General features: G+C 49.5%; 1 protein-coding gene across 3 annotated transcripts in view; it reads right to left on the reverse strand.

The window, feature by feature from the left end:
* Nucleotides 1-20596, reverse strand: part of RALGDS (ral guanine nucleotide dissociation stimulator) — a 149961-nt gene that overhangs the window by 106326 nt on the left and 23039 nt on the right. For 2 of the 3 annotated variants that reach the window (XM_056860494.1, XM_056860493.1), the window contains exon 1: nucleotides 6717-6832. The exons of the other annotated variant lie outside the window; for it this stretch is intronic. In XM_056860494.1, coding sequence (XP_056716472.1) covers nucleotides 6717-6815 — 99 coding nt within the window. In that variant the 5' untranslated portion in view covers nucleotides 6816-6832. Of the gene's footprint in view, nucleotides 1-6716; nucleotides 6833-20596 lie in introns of those variants that run through there. 3 annotated transcript variants of the gene reach the window in all.

Here is a 20596-nt window from a genome sequence, read left to right on the forward strand (position 1 = left end):
CCAACCTTTATTAATCCACCCTCTTACCTTCAAAGTGGTCATAAATCTGGTAACTATGCAAGAGTTACTTAATTTAACAGCACGGTGTAGCGGTTAGAGTGTTGGACTAGAATCTGGGCGACCAAGTTCGAATCTTTGCTTGGCCGTGGAAGTAGGGTTGCCAGGTCATGTGGATTGGCAGGCAATTGCCCACCAATCTCATGGCGATGCTATGAATCAGTGTCTTCCAAAATGTCCTATCCTTAACAGCCTTGCTCTGGTCTTGCAAACTGAGGGCTGTGGCTTCCTTTATTGAGTCAATCCATCTCTTGTTGGGTCTTCCTCTTTTCATGCTACCTTCAACTTTTCCTAGCATGATTGTCTTTTCCAGTGACTCTTGTCTTCTCATAATGTGACCAAAGTACGATAGCCTCAGTTTAGTCATTTTAACTTCTAGGGCCAGTTCAGGCTTGATTTGATCTAGAACCCATGGATTTGTTTGTTTGTTTTTTGGCAGTCCACGGTATCTGTAACCCTCTCCTCCATCTCCACATTTCAGAGGAATCTACTTTCTTCCTATCAGCTTTCTTCAGCTTTTACATCCATACACAGTAATACGGAATACAATGGCATGAATTGACTTGATCTTGGTGGCCAGTGACACATTCTTACACTTAAGAATCTTTTCTAGCTCCTTCATGGCTGCCCTTCCCAGTCTGAATCTCCTTCTGCTTTCTTGGCTGCAGTCTCCCTTTTGGTTGATGATGGAGCCAAGGAACAGAAAGTTTTCAACAATTTCAGTTTCCTCATTGTCAACCTTAAAGTTGAGTGGCTATTAGCCTCATTTAATTGCTTGATAGCTCTAACCACTGCTTCACATGTTCCAGGTTTGAATCATGGTACTGAAAACACATTCCAGGTAGGATTGCCAGCTGGCCTGGAGAAAAATGCCTGTCCCTTGAATAGGATGCTATTTATCAGGTGATATTATTTACTTCCATGTCAGAAAAGCATCAGCTTCCCATTTCCCCACATTTAAGTCTCTACTAAAGGGACAGGCTGATGGGCAACCTTACCCTTCCAGGCCAAGGAGTTTAGGACTGCATACTATGTCCTCCATTTTATCCTCACAACAACCCTGTGAGGTAGGTTAGATTGAGAGCGAGACTGACCCATGAGCTTTATGGGCAGCTAAGCATTTGAACCCAGGACTCCAGTCACACAGCATACCTGACTCTTAGATCCACTGCTATGTGGAGTTTCCGAACAATCTCTCTGCATCTGGGAAATACCTCGCTCTCTGCTCCCTGTTTCAACAGTGAGACCAATCGCCAGGCCAGTGAGAAATGTGCTACCAAGCCACACAGATGCCAGGCATGGGCACAATAGCCATGGAACGTCTTCCTGCGTGTCGTGATCTCAGCCAGCAAGCGACACCCAGCAAAAGCCCCAGAGGTGCTGCTAATGATGGGTTGCATGGAGCTTGCCTATATTTTCAGACATGCTTTTGTTGACTGATGACTGATGGCTTGTTGAGCATCTTGGGATTTTGAACCCTCCATCTGAGTGCAAAATTATGGGGCGGTTAACCGTTTATTGGGGGATGAGCAATACTCAGATGCGCTCTGTTATTGTCTGCATTTTATTCTCCCATTTTTAAACAAGCAGAAGTGTTTGGAAGGAGAGAAAATGTGTGAAGCCTGGGGGAAAGAACATTAAAAACAGAGGTCTACATCTTCACTTATTTCGCTACCCTTTCAACAAAAAAGAAGGCCAACAGCAGCCTCACTGCAGAAAGCCTTCCAAGCCACCCTGATCTTTGACAAAGTAAAGCCCTTCTGCCCCTCCAGAATTCCCTCTGGAATTTGCATATGAAGCTGCAGAATATGGGTCCGTCAAAGTTAGTATTAACATAAGAACATAAGTAAAGCCAGGCTGGATCAGACCAGGACCCATCAAGTCCAGCAGTCTGTCCACACAGTGGCCAACCAGATGCCTCTAGAAAGCTCACAGACAAGACAGCTGGAGCAGCATTATCCTGCCTGTGCTCCACAGCACCTAACAGAATAGACATAAGAACATAAGAAAAGCTCATGCTGGATCAGACCAAAGGCCCAATAAGTCCAGCAGCCTGTTCACACTGTGGCCCAACCAGGTGCCTCTAGGAAGCCCACAAACAAGTCGACTGCAGCAGCTTCCTGCCTGTGTTCCACAGTATTGTCTACTCAGACTGGAAGCAGCTCTCCAGGGTCTCAGGGAGAGGTCTTTCACATCACCCTGTGCCCGATCCCATAACTGGAGATGCCAAGGACTGAACCTGGGACCTTCTGCATGCCAAGCAGATGCTCTACCACTGAGCCAATCATGAGGATGGAAGATGCTCAGGGGCGCTGCCATCGAGACCTGGGGGCTGCAACAGCCCCCTCCACCCCAGAAAGACCATCATGGCAAGGGGGAGGCCGGCCTGGCTCAGCCATCAGCAGCAGCGAGCCCCTTTCCTCCCTGCCTGCCAGAAATAGCTCGGCTCTATCTGCTTGTTGCCCAGGATGTCCGGCTTCTGCAGCCAGCCAGTGGATGACCCTGAGCAGCTGCCTCATCGCCATCCCTGGAAAAACCTCCTGCCCAAGGGAGACCTGCCGGGCTCCCATGGGACGAAGCGGATACCTCTCGAGAACTCAGGTAAACTGACTTCCCTTCACCCCCTTTCCTCCCTCCCAAGTTGTCCATTAAGTTGGTAAATGAGAGTCTTATTTTCATTTAGCCACCAGACCTGGGAATAGAATTTAAATTCATGTGAGCCGCCTTGCTAGACCATTGTTTTAAGAACGGCTGGGCAAAAAGAACAGAATAACAGTTGGCATTTATCGTTAACCAGAAGAGCTACCTTTACTTCCATCACCAGCATGAGGCCTGCCCCTGAGGGAGGCTGGCAGCTTCTCTGTTCTTCCAGCGGTGACTACTTCAAGGTGGGAACTACCTGCCAGTCTCAAGCCCCTCTGTCTTACTCACTTGTTTCCTGAAACATGAGGTAGGTGCCATATTGAGCAACACAAGCAGGCGGTGTGTCAAAGTGCCACATGGAGCCCCCGAGCCTCTGAGTAGTGCTGGAAATGGATGTTGCCGGGTCAAATCCTGGCACTGGAAAGGTGCCCAGGCCAAGCCCTGACCCCAACCCTGTTGTGAAAATGAGCACACGTGTGTATGTGTTCAGGCACAGAATGCCTGCATGGGGTTTAGAAGATATGGAGTACCACCAAGCTTTAAACCGGGGTAGAAGAAGAAGAAAAAGTTGATTTTTATATGCCAACTTTCTCTACCACTTAAGGGAGAATCAAACTGGCTTACAATCACCTTCCCGCCCCTTCCCCACAACAGACACCCTGTGAGGTAGGTGGGGCTGAGAGAGCTGTGACTAGCCCAAGGTCACCCAGCTGGCTTCATGTGCAGGAGTGGGGAAACAAATCCAGTTCACCAGATCAGAGTCGCCGCTCATGTGGAGGAGTGGGGAACCAAACCCGGTTCTCCCGATCAGAGTCCACCACTCCAAACTACCGCTCTTAACCACTACACCCCGCTGGGTGTCGAACTCATTTTTAGAAGGGGTGGATAGGACATAAATGTCACTTGGTCGGGCCGGGCCATGCCTCGCCAGCCCACATTGGGAATGGGGGATTGAGTGCCTCAGCTGCCGGGCCCTCGCCAGCCCAGATTGGGACTGGGGGGCTCACCAGCCCAGACTGAGAGTGGGGGGGTGGGGGTGGCGGCTGACTCGGCTGGCTCGTAGGCCAGATGAGAACTCTCAAGGGGCTGGATCCAGCCCGCAGGCCGTATGTTTGACACCCCTGCTTTAAACATTTAATATAAGAAAAGTGGGACTTTGACAGAATAGATGGGGCAGGCAGGGCTGCCCACAGGCCGAGAGAAAAATTCCTTTCGTAGATGTGTGGAGAGGGGCAATTGGAGCTTTTCATAGCAGGGAGGCAAAGATCATCACCTGGCAAAGAAAATCCCTTTAAATCTCTATGAAAGGGATGGGACATTTTTCTCCAGGCCATCGGGCAAGCCTGGGTGGGGGGCCCATGCTAAAATATTAAAGGGGCGGTACCCTGCCATCCATGATGGGAGCCTGGCTCTTTAATTCCAAGCACATTAAGGCAGTTAAGGGGAGACATGATAGAGGCCTATAAAATTATGCACAGTATGGAGAGAGTGGATGGGGAGCTTTTCTCCTTCTCTCATAATAATAGAACGCAGGGTCATCTGCTGAAGCTGGAAAGTGAGAGATTCAAAACAGATAAAAGGAAGTATTTCTTCACACAACGCATAGTTAAACTGTGCAACTCCCTGCCCCAGGATGTGGTGATGTCTGCCAACTTGCAAGGCTTTAAGAGGAGAGTGGACATGTTCATGGAGGAGAGGGCTATTCATGGCTACTAGTAAAAATGGATACTAGTCACGATGCATACTTATTCTCTCCAGGACCAGATGAGCAGGCCAATTATATTAGGTGCTGTGGAACACAGGCAGGATAAATGCTGCTGCAGTCGTCTTGTTTGTGGGCTTCCTAGAGGCACCTGGTTGGCCACTGTGTGGACAGACTGCTGGACTTGATGGCCCTTGGCCTGATCCAGCATGGCCTTTGTTATGTTCTTATATAAGCATGGGGGCTCAGACTGAACCTGCACAGTGGGGGAAGGAAAGGGACTATGTGCAAGTTCTGATATTATGCCATTCCTTCATATCTACTTCTTAAAAGCAAGGCCAAAGACAGGGGCGGGGGGTGGACGTTATGGGCCATAAGATAAAGGCTGACTTTCTCTGGGAAAAAAACTCTCTGATTAATTCTCAAGTCCCCAAAGAGACCCGGTGTGCGAATACACTCAGCAAAGCTGGAGGCACGCTGCAGATCAGAAGCGCTCCATAAAGAATCTGCATATTAAAGCCAACTCCCTGTTCCCGTCACATTTTTGCACAACCCAAAAAAAAATCCAGAATCTGGGGCACGGCTCTGCAGGGCAAGGGATGGGACTTTGCAAATCTTTTTTTACCGCCTGTCGAAACTCCACACTGTGCAAAAGTTAACACAGACTCTTGCCCGTAGGCTAACAAGGATCCTAGACAGGCTCACTTGACTCTCAATTACTCCTTTGGGAATACAGCTGAGACGGGGGTATCCCCTCACCATATCTTGCTTGGATACCAGGGGCATGCTTAGGACCCCACCCCAATACCATTCACAAATGCTTCCCTGCACCTCCTTCTATACAAGTGACTGGACAATAAATAACAACCGTCAAGATCTGCAGAATGCTTTGCCATGTCCAAAGAGCTTCCTGTACACCCTTTCATCAATCCTTAAAACCCCCTGCAAGGTAGGTTGGTATTGCTAGCCCCAAATCACAGACAGCGCGCTGAGGCTGAGAGAGAGAGGCTTGCCCGACTCTGCATGCTTTCAGCCAGGAGGAGCCTGGCTCGTACACCGAGCCACCACACGGCGCCCATCTGGGGAAAATGCACCAGTTCCCGTGCACGCGATGTGTCTTGGCACAGCCCAAAAACACCCTGCAGCCCCCTCCCACAGAGACTCATGCTGCGACGGAGGAGCCACTCTCGACCCCGTGCGCCACCACTCCAAGCGACTCGGATTTTGCTCGTTAATAATCGTGACAGATCTGGGCTGCCAGCTGTTGGATCGGCTGCCCCTGGGCAACTTGGCGCCAACGGAGTGGGCTGCTGCAAACCTCTGAACAGAGTTAGGTGGGGCCCCGAGGCAGATGCTGGGCCCTGGGGGGTGATTAATAGCACTCCTGGAGGGAGAATTCTGCTCTGCCGCTAAATTCTGCTTGTGAACGTCTCCCCAACAGTCCCTGTGCGCTCCCGGCGCATGGTGCTCAAAAAGGGAGAGCCACTGGAGGAGGGTCCTACTTGCTGCTCCCACGCTGGGGGGCTGACGCGGCTCACTCTCCGAGGGACCTTCTCCTACCCCCCCTCCCTGGTGTTACACTCAAGAGCCACATCTCTGGCACCAAACTGCTTCAAAGTGTTGAAGAAGCAGCAGAAGAAAGTTGGTTTTTATATGCTGACTTTCTCTACCACTTAAGGAAGAATCAAAGCGGCTTACAATCACCTTCCCTTCCCCTCCCCACAACAGACACCCTGTGAGGTAGGTGGGCCTGAGAGAGCTCTAAGAGAGCTGTGACTAGTCCAAAGTCACCTGGCAGGCTTCATGGGTAGGAGTGAGGAAACCAACCCGGTTCTCCAGATTAGAGTCCGCCGCTCATGTGGAGGAGTGGGGAATCAAACCCGGTTCTTCAGGTTAGAGTCCACCGCTTCTAACCACCGCTCTTAACCACTACACCACACTGGCTCTCTCTCATATGAGGGCCATGACATCAGGCAAGGGGACCGGACTGCTCCAAACCACGGATTCAGGGTGCAGAACAGGGGCTGGGAAAATCCGACCCACATGCCGCAACCCCCCAGGAAGGCCTCCTTCTCATGCAACACATCTCAACGGGGCTTGTGCGGGAGAACTTCCCAGTGGGTCATGCCCCGTGCAATTAGGACGCATGCAAGATTCTGGGCATCATTGCTGCAATGTCTTTGGCCAGCCCTTGGAGACTCACCCCCAAACTTCCCCGTATCCTTTTGGGACAGCGGGACAGGCCAACCACCCCTCACCACCCTGCCCCCCCAGCGCGCACGCACACCCCCCTCGCCACCGCCTGGCTACTCACATCCTCGTCGTCTTGCACGCTGAGGGGGATATCCAGCATGCACATCTGGAAGGGCTGCACCAGAGCTTTCTGCATGTTGAACAAAGCTTTCGCCTCCATCTTCCAGCAGCGGAGGGGGGGGGGGAGAAACAGAGTCTCCCCTCCCTCCAGTCCCTAATCGCCCCCACCCTCGCCAAGCCCAGCCCTACAGCTTCCCCCTCTCCGCTTAGTGCTCCTGGAGCCTCTTGCCAGCAGCTGCTGTCTTCTGCTGCAACTGAAGAGGTCTCAGTTCCTCCTTGTGGCAAACCAAAGAGGGGGACCAGCCAGAGATTTCCGCGTGCGTGCGGAGGAGGCGGCGGCGATGGGGGCTCCCAAGGGGCAAGCCCCTCTCTGGCAGCCGTGGCAAGATGCCTCCCTGCTCCTCACGCCATCCCCTGGCCCCCCAACCTGCCGCTCCTCCTCTTGGCTCCTCCGGCTGCCAGCATCTCCCCAGTCTTGTCAAAAGGCTTGGCACTCTCCCCGAGCATTGTCTGGGAAGGCACAACAGGTCCCTCCTGCCGCTGGCTTCCTAGGCGGAGGCTGCAGCAGCCGGTTGCCTGCAGTGGTCTCTCGCAGGCAGGAGAGCTGAAAGGCGATGGGAGGCGGGAGGGGGGGGGAGTCGGCAAGACAGCAACCCACCCTGTTGTCCTTTGCAGAGGGTCCCACCCTCGCCTCCCAAGGGCACCGGGAAGCTGGAAAAAAAATTCCTGCCTCCCCAGGGCCACAGAGAAGCCAGATTGCAACCCCGCGCCAGGCATTGTTCAGCAAGCCAAGGGCAACATCCGCACCTGGTTTTGTAAACACACCAATCACGGGGTGGTGTCCACACATCCGGAAGCATTGCTAATTCTGTATCAGACTGTGTGCGCTACTGTCCATATGGCAAGACCCACAATTTGGGCTAAGAAGAAGAGGAGTTGGTTTTTATATGCTGACTTCCTCTACCACTCAAGGGAGAATCAAACTGGCTTACAATTCCCTTCCCTTCCCCTCCCCACAACGGACACCCTATCAGGTAAGTGGGGCTGAGAGAGTGTGACTAGTCCAAGGTCTCCCAGCTGGCTTTGTGTGGAGGAGCGGGGAAACAAATCCACCAAATTAGCCTCCGCCGCTCATGTGAAGTGGGGAATCGAACCCGGTTCTCCAGATTAGAGTCCACCGCTCCAAACCACCGCTCTTAACCACTACGCCGCGCTGGCTCTCATGCTAAGAGTTTACATCAAGCTACACAAAATATTAGATAAAAATATCTCACAAGGTTCGTTTCTGGATGTGTTTTTTTTTAATGACTTTCTGTATTTATGACCACTGAGGAAGGCATATTCAGGCCGAAATGTGTCTGGTGTAGCATCGGTCATTTACATTGGTTGTATATCAACTGTGTATAAGAATTTTATAACTGATATTTTTTATATGTAGTCTGCATACCAGGTCCTGTGTTTTTAACGATTTTACAGTCTACGCGATGCAATAAATGTAATTATTTTGTTATAGTGTACAGTTTGCAGCTCAACCTTGTAAGTTCTCTCTGTAAACACACTGCACCAGGAGCGCTGCAGAAGCGCCACCTGGGGTAGTCAAGGCTGGCTACCTTTGAGGGGGACGTGGCACACCTGGGGAGGGGACAGAGTCAGGTAACCATGAGAAAGCAACAGAGTTCGCTACTCTTGACACAACTTGGACAGTTACAAAGAGCAGACATCAAAAGTCAGGAACTGTACTATACTGACAGGGTTGTTTTCTTGGGTTAAGCGGATCTTTTTCATGTTTCCTTTTCAATATGGAACCATTATGCCTGTTTTCAAGATGGCAGGTGGAAAGCCGGGCACCAGCTTGGCCAGAGGCTTAGAGAGGGCAACAGGCCAGGCAAAACAACACCATTGGAGCACCTCAATTGACCCTCTGTCTACAATCTAACAATTAAGTGCATTTAGCTGTTGAACGTTAGGGGGGGGAGAAAACGGAAGACGCATGTGTGCATGTGTGTGCTTTCATATGCTGGTGCCTGTGCACACAAGAGCTTCTAAGCAGAAGCCGTGCAGTAAGAACGCTGGCTTTAGCTCCAGATCTCACAGGTCAACTGTCTTTCTTAACTTGACCCAGGGACCACTTCCTGCTGTCTGTGGTGATGCAGAATCAGGAGCTTGCCCTGGGCATAAAAATAGCCCTGGCCCCCCCAGTGTGCCGCACACCATGTAAACAAAGGAGGCGAAGCTTTTCCCAGTGCTGTACTTCCCTCCCAGGAAAAGCTTCGCCTGTCTGATGTCTGTGTTTGCATCTATCTGCAGTTCTGAGCACAGGAGCAGGACCATCAGGAGAAAAAAAGGCAACCCAATTCACAAGAGGCAGAGTTCTTGCTCCTGCAGAAGTGCCATCCCGCCACAGATGCCCACCCCGCGCATGCTTCATCCCTGCAAGAAACGTCTTCACGCCTACGCAATAACACAATCGTGCCCCAATTGTCTGCCTTTTCTAACTGTCACCATTTCTGAGGACTCCCCAGAAAAGGGGGTTCGACCCTCTGTAAAAGTTACTGAGGTCGTTTATGCATGGGTACTTTCACTCACGTTCGCCCCCCAGTCTGTCTCGGTTCCTTGGAGTTATGCATGAGTTTTCCGTCCATTAGTGATGCCGTTGCTGCCACCCTCACAATGTCCGGGTCATCCCATTCCTCTGTTAACCTGACTCTTCCCTCTCCCCTGAGCTCAGCCATGGTGAAATCTCCCTGCATAAGGCAAAGTGCAGGACATGCAAGCTTGGTTTCACTCACAGCCCATTACAAAGCAGCCTGTCCAGAGGCGGGGACTGAAATGCTTCCTGCTTCCTGGGAGATCTTTCTGAGCAAAAGAAAAGCTTTTTAAGACCGAGGCTTGGATTCCCCCCCCTTTCAGATTGCTCCGTTTTTTATGTTGTAGTTCTTAAAATGCTTTTTAATGCAGGAATAGGGTTTGGGGGGATTTTCTCTCACAGTAAGCACTACAAGTAAGCCAATTACAAATTATTATGTTATTAATGTCAATGGATGGGTAACCTGCTGCAAATATCTGGCAATACAAGTAGTGGTTAGGCGCCATCTGTAATTTTCTATTTTTAAGTTTTAATTGGGATTTTATTGTTTTAAATTTAGATTTTGTGGTTAATTTTATTACTGATGTAATAAAAATACCATGCTTGTAACTAAAGGGGGTGGGGGGAAAGGGTGGTCCTTGCAGTACGCCCCCTTTCTCTGGCAGAACTCCTGTGACTTGGACAGGTGCTGAAGTCGGGAGAAATGCAAAGCCAGGGCTGCATTTCTATGGCGGGAAAAGCTTCACCAGTTGAATTTTTACCTCTCGCCTAGCTACTGTTCTTAACCACGACATATACAGCCCCGCACCCTTGACAACCAGCAATTAAGCTCCTGGGGCTTCACATCTGCAACTGAGAAACCTTTCACCAGTTTTACTTCTCCCTGAGCAGGACATGGAAAAGGGTAGCAACCCTATTAGGCATTACAGATGGGGTTGCCAACAGGCCAGGAGAAAAAAATATCCTGTCCCTTTAATAGAGGCTTAATGTGTGGCAATGAGCCGCTGAAGCTTTTCATGGCATAGAAGTAAATAATATCACATGGGCAAAAACATCCCATTAAGCCTCTGTTAAAGGCACGGGACACATTTCCCCCCTCCAGGCCAGTTAGCAATCCTAGTAATAGAACATCCATAATTTAGAATCCTTGATTTGGCTCTCACAACCACCCTGTGAGGCAGGACACTAATAAGGGGGAAATTAAGAAGTGTTGCCCCAAGCAAGCTATACCTGTCACCTTCCTGGGCCCGTGCCACCCGCCAGGTCCAGCCCAATGTGCAACAGGGGCCCTGGAGGGGATGCCAGGGCCCTCCTGTGCTTCCGACGGCTGGGATTGTGCCCTCCTCTCTTGGGTGGCTTGGCCAGAGAACCAGCCCGGCCACAGGCAGATTAAACCAGCGAAGCTTATTTCCGGCAGCAGGTAAAGCGTCCCCTTTCTTCATGCTAGGTGGCCAGAAGGAAATGGCCATTTCGCACAGCCCACCTAGTCCATCTGCAGCAGAGGGGAGACTGTATTAGGGCTGCTGAATGGTTAGGGATTTCATTTGGAATCATCTGATGTCTGCAGATAGGGTTGCCAGCCTCCAGGTACTAGCTGGAGATCTCCTGCTATTGCAACTGATCTCCAGCCGATAGAGATCAGTTCACCTGGAGAAAATGACCGCTTTGGCAGTTGGACTCTATGGCACTGAAGTCCCTCCCCAAACCCCGCCCTCCTCAGGCTCCACCCCCCAAAACCTCCCACTGGTGGTGAAGAGGGACCTGGCAACCCTATCTGCAGAGCATTTATGCTTGCCAGACTTTTAAACTCAAATCACCAGATGGGCTTTTTCAAGGGCAAGATTTGATGCTTTCCCTTCCTCGGTTCTTTATGGTAGATTTCAACAAAGTCTTTGAGACTTTGCCCCTGCTCGGAAGACATTGTTGAGACATTTCCACGCGTTTTATTTCACTGTGCTTTGTATGAAGTGGAGAGAAAATGGTTAATTGAACCCCTATTAAGGCCTTTTAGCTCACCCGGAAATTCCTTGCATCAATCAGAGAGCATATTTCTGAGATATCTCTTGGAGGATAAGAGTATATGGGTATCACGTTTGGTGGCTAAATTTCTGCATATTGCGATTATCAGACGTAAGTCACTTATAAACAGTTCAGGCCTCAGGTAGGTTGAATGTCGTAGCATCTCTATTTTTATTACAGTGTCTATCCTTATCCATGGATTTTAATGGTTAATCTTGTTTAAGATTGTTTATAATGTTTTAGACGTTACATGTTTTGGATCATCTTGAATTCCTTTTAAAAATTAATACCTTTTATTCTGTATATGTGATGGATATTTTACTGGTCATGGACTGTTCCAATAAACTGACTGACTGACTGACTGGGCTTGCCAGACTTAATATTCTTCCATCAGCCATTTTATATGGTAGACAGAAGAGAATTCCTCTCAGCGACAGGTGTTGTCCATGTATGGCTGGGGTACCTGAGCACTTAATTCATGTATAATCGCACTGTAAATTTTACTTCGGGCCAAGGAATGCTTTTATCAGACCCCTGCTGTCCAGTGCCCAGGGCTCATCAGACCAGCAGTTGGTGGCTTATCTTTTATCAGACAGAATTTCTTCTATCACTCGACAAATAGCCAGATATCTGCTAACTGCATCAAGAATGCGTGGACAGCTTATATGTGTTCTTAGAGAATGCTGCTGACATTGCTGTTTTAATGCTTTTACAGATTTTTTTTTTTTGCAATTTTGTTTTGTAATCATGGTGTGTCAAATGCCTTATAAAGGTGATGATGATGATGAAGAAGAAGAATGGTTAGGCCATGCATCCATGGCTCAGTGGTAGAGCACCTGCTTGGCATGCAGAAGGTCCCAGGTTCAATCCACAGCACCTCCAGTTAAGGGGTCTTGGCAAGCAGGTGATGTGAAAGAACTCAGCCTGAGACCCTGGAGAGTCGCTGCCGGTCTGAGTAGACAATACTGACTTTGATGGACCAAGGGACTGATTCAGTATAAGGCAGCTTCATGTGTTCACTAAAGACTGCAGCTGGGCATCCCACGGCTGAATATTCCTCCATGCCAAAAAAAATGTTGCTGTTAGAAAATTAATGTCAGGGACATGAGTTCTAGTCTAGCCATCTCCCTGACAGGCTTCTTTTCTATGCCCAGGGAACTAAGCATTCCCTCAAGGGGAGGGACTGTGGCTCAGTGGTAGAGCATCTGCTTGGCATGCAGAAGGCCCCAGGTTCCATCCCCGGCATCTCCAGTTAGGGACCAGGCAAGTAGGTGATGTGAAAGACCTCAGCCTGAGACCCTGGAGAGCCGCTGCTGGTCTGAGCAGACAATACTGACTTGGATGGACCGAGGGTCTGATTCAGCATAAGGCAGCTTCATGTGTGTTCAGGGAAGCTCCAGAGCCTGAGCAACTGGGATTTCCCAAGTAAAGCTTTCAATGGCAGACGAGTATAACCGCCATCGCGTACGAATGTCAGCGCTTCAGGCCACTGCTACTGCAGAAGCTGGCAAAACCATCCTTGGCAGCCCAACCCTCGCACCTTGGCATCTCAGTGGCAAACCGGCTCTCTGGGCACAGGATCCCAGCACCTCTCATTGGTGGAGGTGGACGGCACTTTGGGTAATCCGTTTTTAGGGTTGCCAGGTCCCTCTTCGCCACTGGAGGGAGGTTTTTGGGGCAGAGCCTGAGGAGGGCAAGGTTTGGGGAGGGGAGGGACTTCAATGCCATACAGTCCAATGGCCAAAGCGGCCATTTTTTCCAGATGAACTTATCTCTATCAGCTGGAGATCAGTTGTAATAGCGGGAGATCTACAGCTAGTACCTGGAAGTTGGCGACCTTATCCATTTTACAGCTGGTAAACTGAGACTATGACATGCCAAAGGCCACCCAGAAAGCCCCTGGGGTTGCCAACTCTGGCTTGGAAATTCCTGGGGATTTGGGGGTGGAGCCTGGGGAAGGTGGAGTTTGGGAGGGGAAGGAGCTCAGCAGGGATGTAGAGCCATAGAGTTCATGCTCCAAAGCTGCCATTTTGCTCCAGGGGAACTGATCTCTGCAGTCTGGAGATAAATTTTAATTCCTGGAGATGGCCAGGCCCCACTTGGAGGTTGGCTACCCTAGGTGGGACCCACATCCCAAGACTGGCTACCTAACCAATAGAGAGGCTCTGTCCCTCCACAACTTGCATTTGAATGGCTCATTCTCGGAGTTCCATCATCAAAGTATTATTCCAGCATCAATGTATTATTTTTATCCAGAGGTGGGTTCCACCCAGGACGGCATCAAAGGCTTTTTTTTTTTTTTGCAAAGGAGCATGAAAAGAAAGTTTACCCAAACAACTGCAGGGTCCCTGTGCAGAAGGAAATCCCCACCCCTCTGCATTGTCTGGAGCCCAGAACACCTGGGGCCAGGCCTGTGGGGAGGGGGGGGGAGAGAACATGAGGCTCCCTAGGAATCAATAAATGCAACTGACCCCATTTGTTCTCCATTGTCTCAGCACACAATGAGAAAGCGGGCAGGGAGGAATCCCACTCTCTTAACATCGGGAGCAGGGCAGAGAGGGTACATTATGTCTGGGTCGCCCTGACCTGGATGGCCCAGGCTTGCCTAATCTCATCAGATTTCAGAAGCTAAACAGGGTCAGCCCTGGTTAGTACTTCGATGGTGGACCACAAAGGAAGTCCAGGGTTGCAATACAGAGGCAAGGAATGGCAAACTACCTCTGAACATCACTTGCCTTGAAAGCTCTACGGGGTTCACCACAAGTCGGCTGTCACTTGACAGCACTTTCCGCCATCTATTCCAGTGGATGGAACAGTTCTTACAAGTGCAGAAACCGAGGCACATTAGAAAGCTACCAAACTGTTTCCCTCTACACAAGTATCAAGATATTAAAAATTTCAGCCACTGGGGCCAGATGGGGTGTCGATTCCAAACCTGGACAGGGCAAGCTCCTATACGAAAGAGGAATTCTACTAAGGTAACCCCCCCATCCAGTGCATCTAGTGAAATGCTTCCTGCCGTGCCCCTCTTGAAGGGACAAGCGTCCCAAAGGCAGATAGACTTTAACCCTGAAAAGCTTGACAAATTTGTTATTCACACATCCCCAGTCAACACCGGATGAGGGCAACCGTCAAGGGATGACCTGCATGTGTGAATGAGAGATAAAACACATGAACACATGAAGCTGCCTTCTACTGAATCAGACCCTTAGTCCATCAAAGTCAGTATTGTCTATTCAGACGAGCAGTGGCTCTCCAGGGTCTCACGCAGAGAGGTCTTTCACATCACCTACCTGCCTAGTCCCTTTAACTGGAGATGCCAGGGATGGAACCTGGGGCCTTCTGCATGCCAAGCAGATGCTCTAACACAGAGCCACAGCCCCTCCCACACCACAGACAGAGCTCTACCATCACTCCAGACATGCGTGACTGGAGTCCATTCACACACACAGCATACAAAAAATGGCCAAACAATTGTGTGATATATTTGATATATGTAGCTCTACATCTATGCATGTGTGAACCGGCCTTTTTACTACAGAACGGTTTTTCTGTCTGCTGAATCACTCAATGCCACATAATTTCACCTAACCCCTCACGGGAATACAGCTACCCTCTCCAGAAAAGACATGCATGCAAAATTAATCCACAATCAAGACTTTACAAACCACCAACTGGCCTTTTAATATGCCAGAACATCAATTAGCACTGCAGAGCAAACAGATAATGCACATTAAAAAGGGGAAACTAATTAGTTTTCTCAGGGATTCCACACGATTAGCACTCGGTAGAGTCCCCGTCCCCCCATTTTTACAGCTCCCAAATCAGTGGGGATTTTGCTTCAGGCACCCAAGTACGCGAAAGACGGAGGTCCAATGATGCCGTTTTCCTTCCAAAGTGAAAAAAATTTTTCGCTGTGCGTTTCCCCCCCCCTCCCTCTCCATCCAACAAGCAGGTACCGTATTCCGTCTCCATGGAGACAGCTCACGGGCAACGCTGCTATGGCTACAGAGCATCGCAGGATTCACCCTATGCATGAGATGAGTCTCGCTTTGCAAGGGGAACCCCCCAAGAAAACAACGTCTTTCCCCATCACCCTGCTGCCCTTTATGAACAGAGACAAGAGGGGTATGGACAACCAAGCACCTCATGTATGCCCCTCATTAGAAAGCCAGCAAGCTTTAATCGGCAGATTAATCAACTGATCAATCTAATTAATCAACTAATCAGAAAGATGGGGATCAGGGGGTGTGCGCATGCTCAGTTCTGCCTACGAATATCCGTTGCTGGTTCCCTCGTGGGTTATTGGGAAAGGGGCTGTTCGGTTTTTCATATTTTACTATGGTATGGCATAAAAAAGAAATAATTAGAAATGGCCAGATTTCTGGCACGGAGCAGGGTTTTTATTTGTTCAGTTGTAGATATACCCCGGCAGGATTCTTCTGCTAAAGAAAGGTGGTTTTCACAAGTGCTGCTACAGACAAGAGGAATCTACCAGTTCTTGACCGGATTTATCACATGAACACATGAAGCTGCCTTATACTGAATCAGACCCTTGGTCATTCACAATCAGTATTGTCTACTCAGACCGGCAGTGGCTCTCAAGGGTCTCAGGCTGAGGTCTTTCACATCACCTACTTGCCTGGTCCCTTTAACTAGAGATGCCGGGGATTGAACCTGGCACCTTCTGCGTGCCAAGCAGATGCTCTACCACTGAGCCACGGCCCCTCCTATCAACGAGGACAAATATCAGAAAGCGAGATGGACAAGCTGGTGTTGAATGAAAACATCATGAACTGTCAAAGCTGGCCTTTTCTTGCATTTTCAAACAGGGACCCAGTTCTTGGGAATATATGCATTTATTTAAACCTGACAGGTCAATTAAAAAGCAAGTGGTTAATTGACTAAACATTCTTTTCATGGGTTGAAATTTAATCCCCTCCCCATCTGCAGAAATCCAGTGGTGATACAGACTCCCCGGACTCATGTTTTCCAGAGGCCGAAGGACTACCTGAGGTTGCCATGGATCCGGCATTTCCACACAGCACCCCCTCCCTTTTGCTTGCGAAGGGCTTTCCCCTTGACTGGGGAATCCAGAAGAGCATTCCAGGAACGGCTGCTCCTGCCGCACGCACTTCGCCTGAAGGAGTGTCCGTTTCACCAGCCAGGCAAGCTTATCGAGGGGCAATCTCATTCCTGCGACGCTGCGCATTCACTCAATCCAAGGACTGACCCCGATCACCTGGGTGCGGCCCAGTTTTCCTTCCACCGTGGTTTGTGCCTGACGCCCGATACGGCTCGGAAACCAGAGCAAATCTCAGCGGTGAGTTTCAAGACGCAAGAAAACATTGCGGCAGCTCAAACCAGCCTGGTGTGGGAATCAGCTGCAGGGGCTCAGGAAGGAAATGGGTACTCTCTACACAAGCTTGCTGCATATGCATTTTTATCACAATGCTGTGCAAAATAAAGGCCTGACAGCACTTTTTAAAATGCACTCCGGAACTCAAACCTAGAAACAGGTTAGTCATTTTTTTACAGCCGTCACAGGGGGGTGGTAGCAGTGTCCAGAAAAGCCTTTTACCAGCTGTGGCTGGTGAGTCAGCTGTGGCCCTTCCTGGGCAGAAAAGATCTTGCCTCTGTGGTGCATGCCCCAGTAACATATGGATTAGATTACCGCAATGCTCTCTATGTGGGGCTTCCCTTGAAGACTGTCCAGAAGCTACAGATGCTACAGGATATTACAAACAGAATGCTGACTGGAGTGGGTTGTGGAGACCGTATCACCCCAGTCTCGTTCCATTTACATTGGCCCCCAATTTGCTTCCTGTCTCAATTCAAAGAGCTGATGTTGACCCTTAAAGCCCTATAAGGCTTGGGGTCAGCATTCCTTAAATGCGGGGAAACACAGGGGGAGAGGGAGGCGACCTCTGACAGTTGGAAACGGCACGCATAATCAAAACAAAGACCCGAAGTCGTCAGAGGGGTGACCGCGAGGGGAAAAGCCATGGATAAAAGGCCTTTTTAAAAGTGGAAGTTGTTTTTTTAATTGGAGAAATTTCATCTGATAGTGTTTTTGTTTAATGCCTTGAATATATTAGAATGACAGTGCACAATTTTTAAAATTAAAGTTTAAAACAACAATAAACTAACTTGACTCTCTGAATACGAAGTGTGCTATGGGTCAGCCAACACATCGGTAGCTTATGGAGTTCACCGCCACAAGATGTGCCAATGGCAACTAGCTTAGATGGCATTAAGAAAGAATTAGATCTACTGTATCTCTTGTGAGTGTTTCCATCAACAGCTATTATAATGCAAGAGCCTACATGTGCATGGGCAGTCTATATCTCTGAGCACCGTTGATAGACTTGAACCACACGCCATACGCGTTTCGGCCTACAGGCCTTCCTTAGTGGTCAATTAAAACCCATATGATTAGGGTTGCCAGGTCCCTCTTCGCCAGCGGTGGGAGATTTTGGGGGCGGAGCCTGAGGGCGGGGTTTGGGGAGGGGAGGGACTTCAATGCCATAGGATCTAATGGCCAAAGCGGCCATTTTCTCCAGGTGAACTGATCTCTATCGGCTGGAGATCAATTGTAATAGCAGATCTTCTGCTATTACCTGGAGGTTGGCAACCCTACATATAATGCACACACAAGTATTTACAAATATATCAACATATACAGACAACTATACACTAGCCCAGGCATGCGTGTTGGGTGTATCATAAATTTCAAATTATAAAGCCCTTTACTTGGAGTGCCTTCAATTTGTTCTACACTGGGCTGTACTGGCCTCCCATTCAGAATGTGTGTGCAAGGATCAACCTGATTTAAAAAGGTAAAGGTCCCCTGTGCAAGCACCGGGTCATTCCTGACCCATGGGGTGACGTCACATCCCGACGTTTTCTAGGCAGACTTTGTTTACGGGGGTGGTTTGCCAGTGCCTTCCCCAGTCGTCTTCCCTTTACCCCCAGCAAGCTGGGTACTCATTTCACCGACCTCAGAAGGATGGAAGGCTTAGTCAACCTTGAGCCAGCTACCTGAAACCAACTTCCGTTGCGACAGAACTCAGGTCGTGAGCAAAGCTTTTGACTGCATTACTGCAGCTTACCAATCTGCCCCACGGGGCTCTTTAAAATAAAAAATATATTTCTCTACTATAATATTGTATCTCTTCCACCCAACCTCAGGTACCCAGAAATAATTGTGTCCAATTTCTGTCCTGGCCCTGCCTCCAAGCCTGGGGCGACACACAGAAGCTTTGTTGAGTGACTAGACACAGAAGAGTAACGATGAGTTTCCTGTAGTCCACAAGTGACTCAAACAGGAATGTGTAAGCAGGTGGGTTAAAAAAATTATTCTTAGGGCAGAGGAGCATGTTAAAAAGTGCAAACAACAGACACGGCATCATCTTCACATCCTGTTGCGGGACTCCCAGGGGCATCTGACAGGCCAATGCTTGACATAGGATAGTGGGCCGTATGGAGTTGGTCTGGCCCGTATAGGGTTGCCAGGTCCCTCTTTGCCACCGGCGGGAGGTTTTGTGGGTGGAGCCTGAGGAGGGTGGGGTTTGGGGAGGGGAGGGACTTCAATGCCATAGAGTCCAATTGCCAAAGCGGCCATTTTCTCCAGGGGAACTGATCTCTATCGGCTGGAGATCAGTTGTAATAGCAGGAGATCTCCAGCTAGTACCTGGAGGTTGGCAACCCTATCCTCACCTTGTTTGTTTACTGTGCTCCATGAGCTGGGGCCTTGCAGTGCCCATTTTACAGTCATAGAACTGAGGCAAAGGAGGAAACAACTTGGTCAAGGCCATATAACAAATGAATTGTAAGAAGGGTGTTTTGTTTTGTTTTTGCCGTCAAGTCACAGCTGACTTATGATGACTCCGTAGGGTTTGCAAGGCAAGAGACATCCAGAGGTGGTTTGCCATTGCCTGCTTCCGCGTCACGTCCCTGGCATTCCTTGGAGGTCTCCCATCCAAATACTAGCCAGGGTCAGAATGTGACTGGCCCAAGGTCACCCAGCAAGTTTCCATGGCACAAGTGGGGGGTTGAACCTGGGTTTCCCACATCCTAGTCCAACACCTTAACCACGACACCAGGCTGGCAGTCAAAAATCCAGATTATGGTTCTTAAAACCTCACAGATCTGGACCCAGGTCTCACCTCATTGTGTGTGTGTAAAGTAAAGTAAAGTCGCAGCCGACTTATGGCAACCCCTTTTTTTTGGGGGGGGGGTTCATGGCAAGAGACTAACAGAGGAGGTTTGCCAGTGCCTTCTTCTGCACAGCAACCCTGGTATTCCTTGGTGGTCTCCCATCCAAAGACTAACCAGGGCTGACCCTGCTTAGCTTCTGAGATCTGACGAGATCAGGCTAGCCTGGGCCATCCAGGTCAGGGCCCTCACCTCATTATGCACATGCAAATATACCAAAATCTGAAAAGATCCTAAATCTGAAACATTTCTTGTCCCAAGCATTTCAGATAAGGGATACTCAACCTGTATTAACATTGACACAGAAAGGGGTCTACTTGATGTATACTTTCAAAAGCTGAGATGAACACAGCTAACAGACAAAGTGCACCAATGCTGATCACCATCATCTTCCCATTTCTACACTCACAAAACAAGAATGCCTCTTAACCCTTTCAGACCTGGGACGCACCAGTAATCTCAAACAGCACTGGGGAGTCTGACTCCAAATACTTTACCATATACAGCCATCTCCCTCCTCTCCTTGGGTCTGAGAAAATGCAAAGGAGGGCAGCTATTTGGAGCAGCTGCACAGAAGCGGAGAGAGTTTTGGCATCTTGGGCAGTCAGGCTGAAGCAAAAAAAGCCACGGCTGCCACAAGATCTTCTGTGCAGGCACGAGGGTTGCCAGGTCCCTCTTCACCACCAGCAGGAGGTTTTTGGGGGTGGAGCCTGAGGAGGGCGTTTGGAGAGGGGAGGGACTTCAATGCCATAGAGTCCAATTGCCAAAGCAGCCATTTGCTCCAGGGGAACTGATCTCTATCAGCTGGAGATCAGTTGTAATAGCAGATCTCCAGCTACAACCTGGAGGTTGGCAACCCTAGCAGCTGCCTTTTCCTTTTGATCCTGGGCACTCTCTCCGTTTCCCTTTCTCTGTAAACAAAACAAAAAAGTTCCAGTGCTCCCACGGATGCAACCCATTTTAGGTCAGGATGTATGTGACCCATTTGGGGGTCCCAACTCGGCAAAAGAAGCCCAACACCTTAACAGCCACCTTTCCCAAGCTCCTACGCTTGGAGT

This window comes from Euleptes europaea, chromosome 14 (genome assembly GCF_029931775.1).
Source record: "Euleptes europaea isolate rEulEur1 chromosome 14, rEulEur1.hap1, whole genome shotgun sequence".
Lineage (NCBI taxonomy): Eukaryota > Metazoa > Chordata > Lepidosauria > Squamata > Sphaerodactylidae > Euleptes > Euleptes europaea.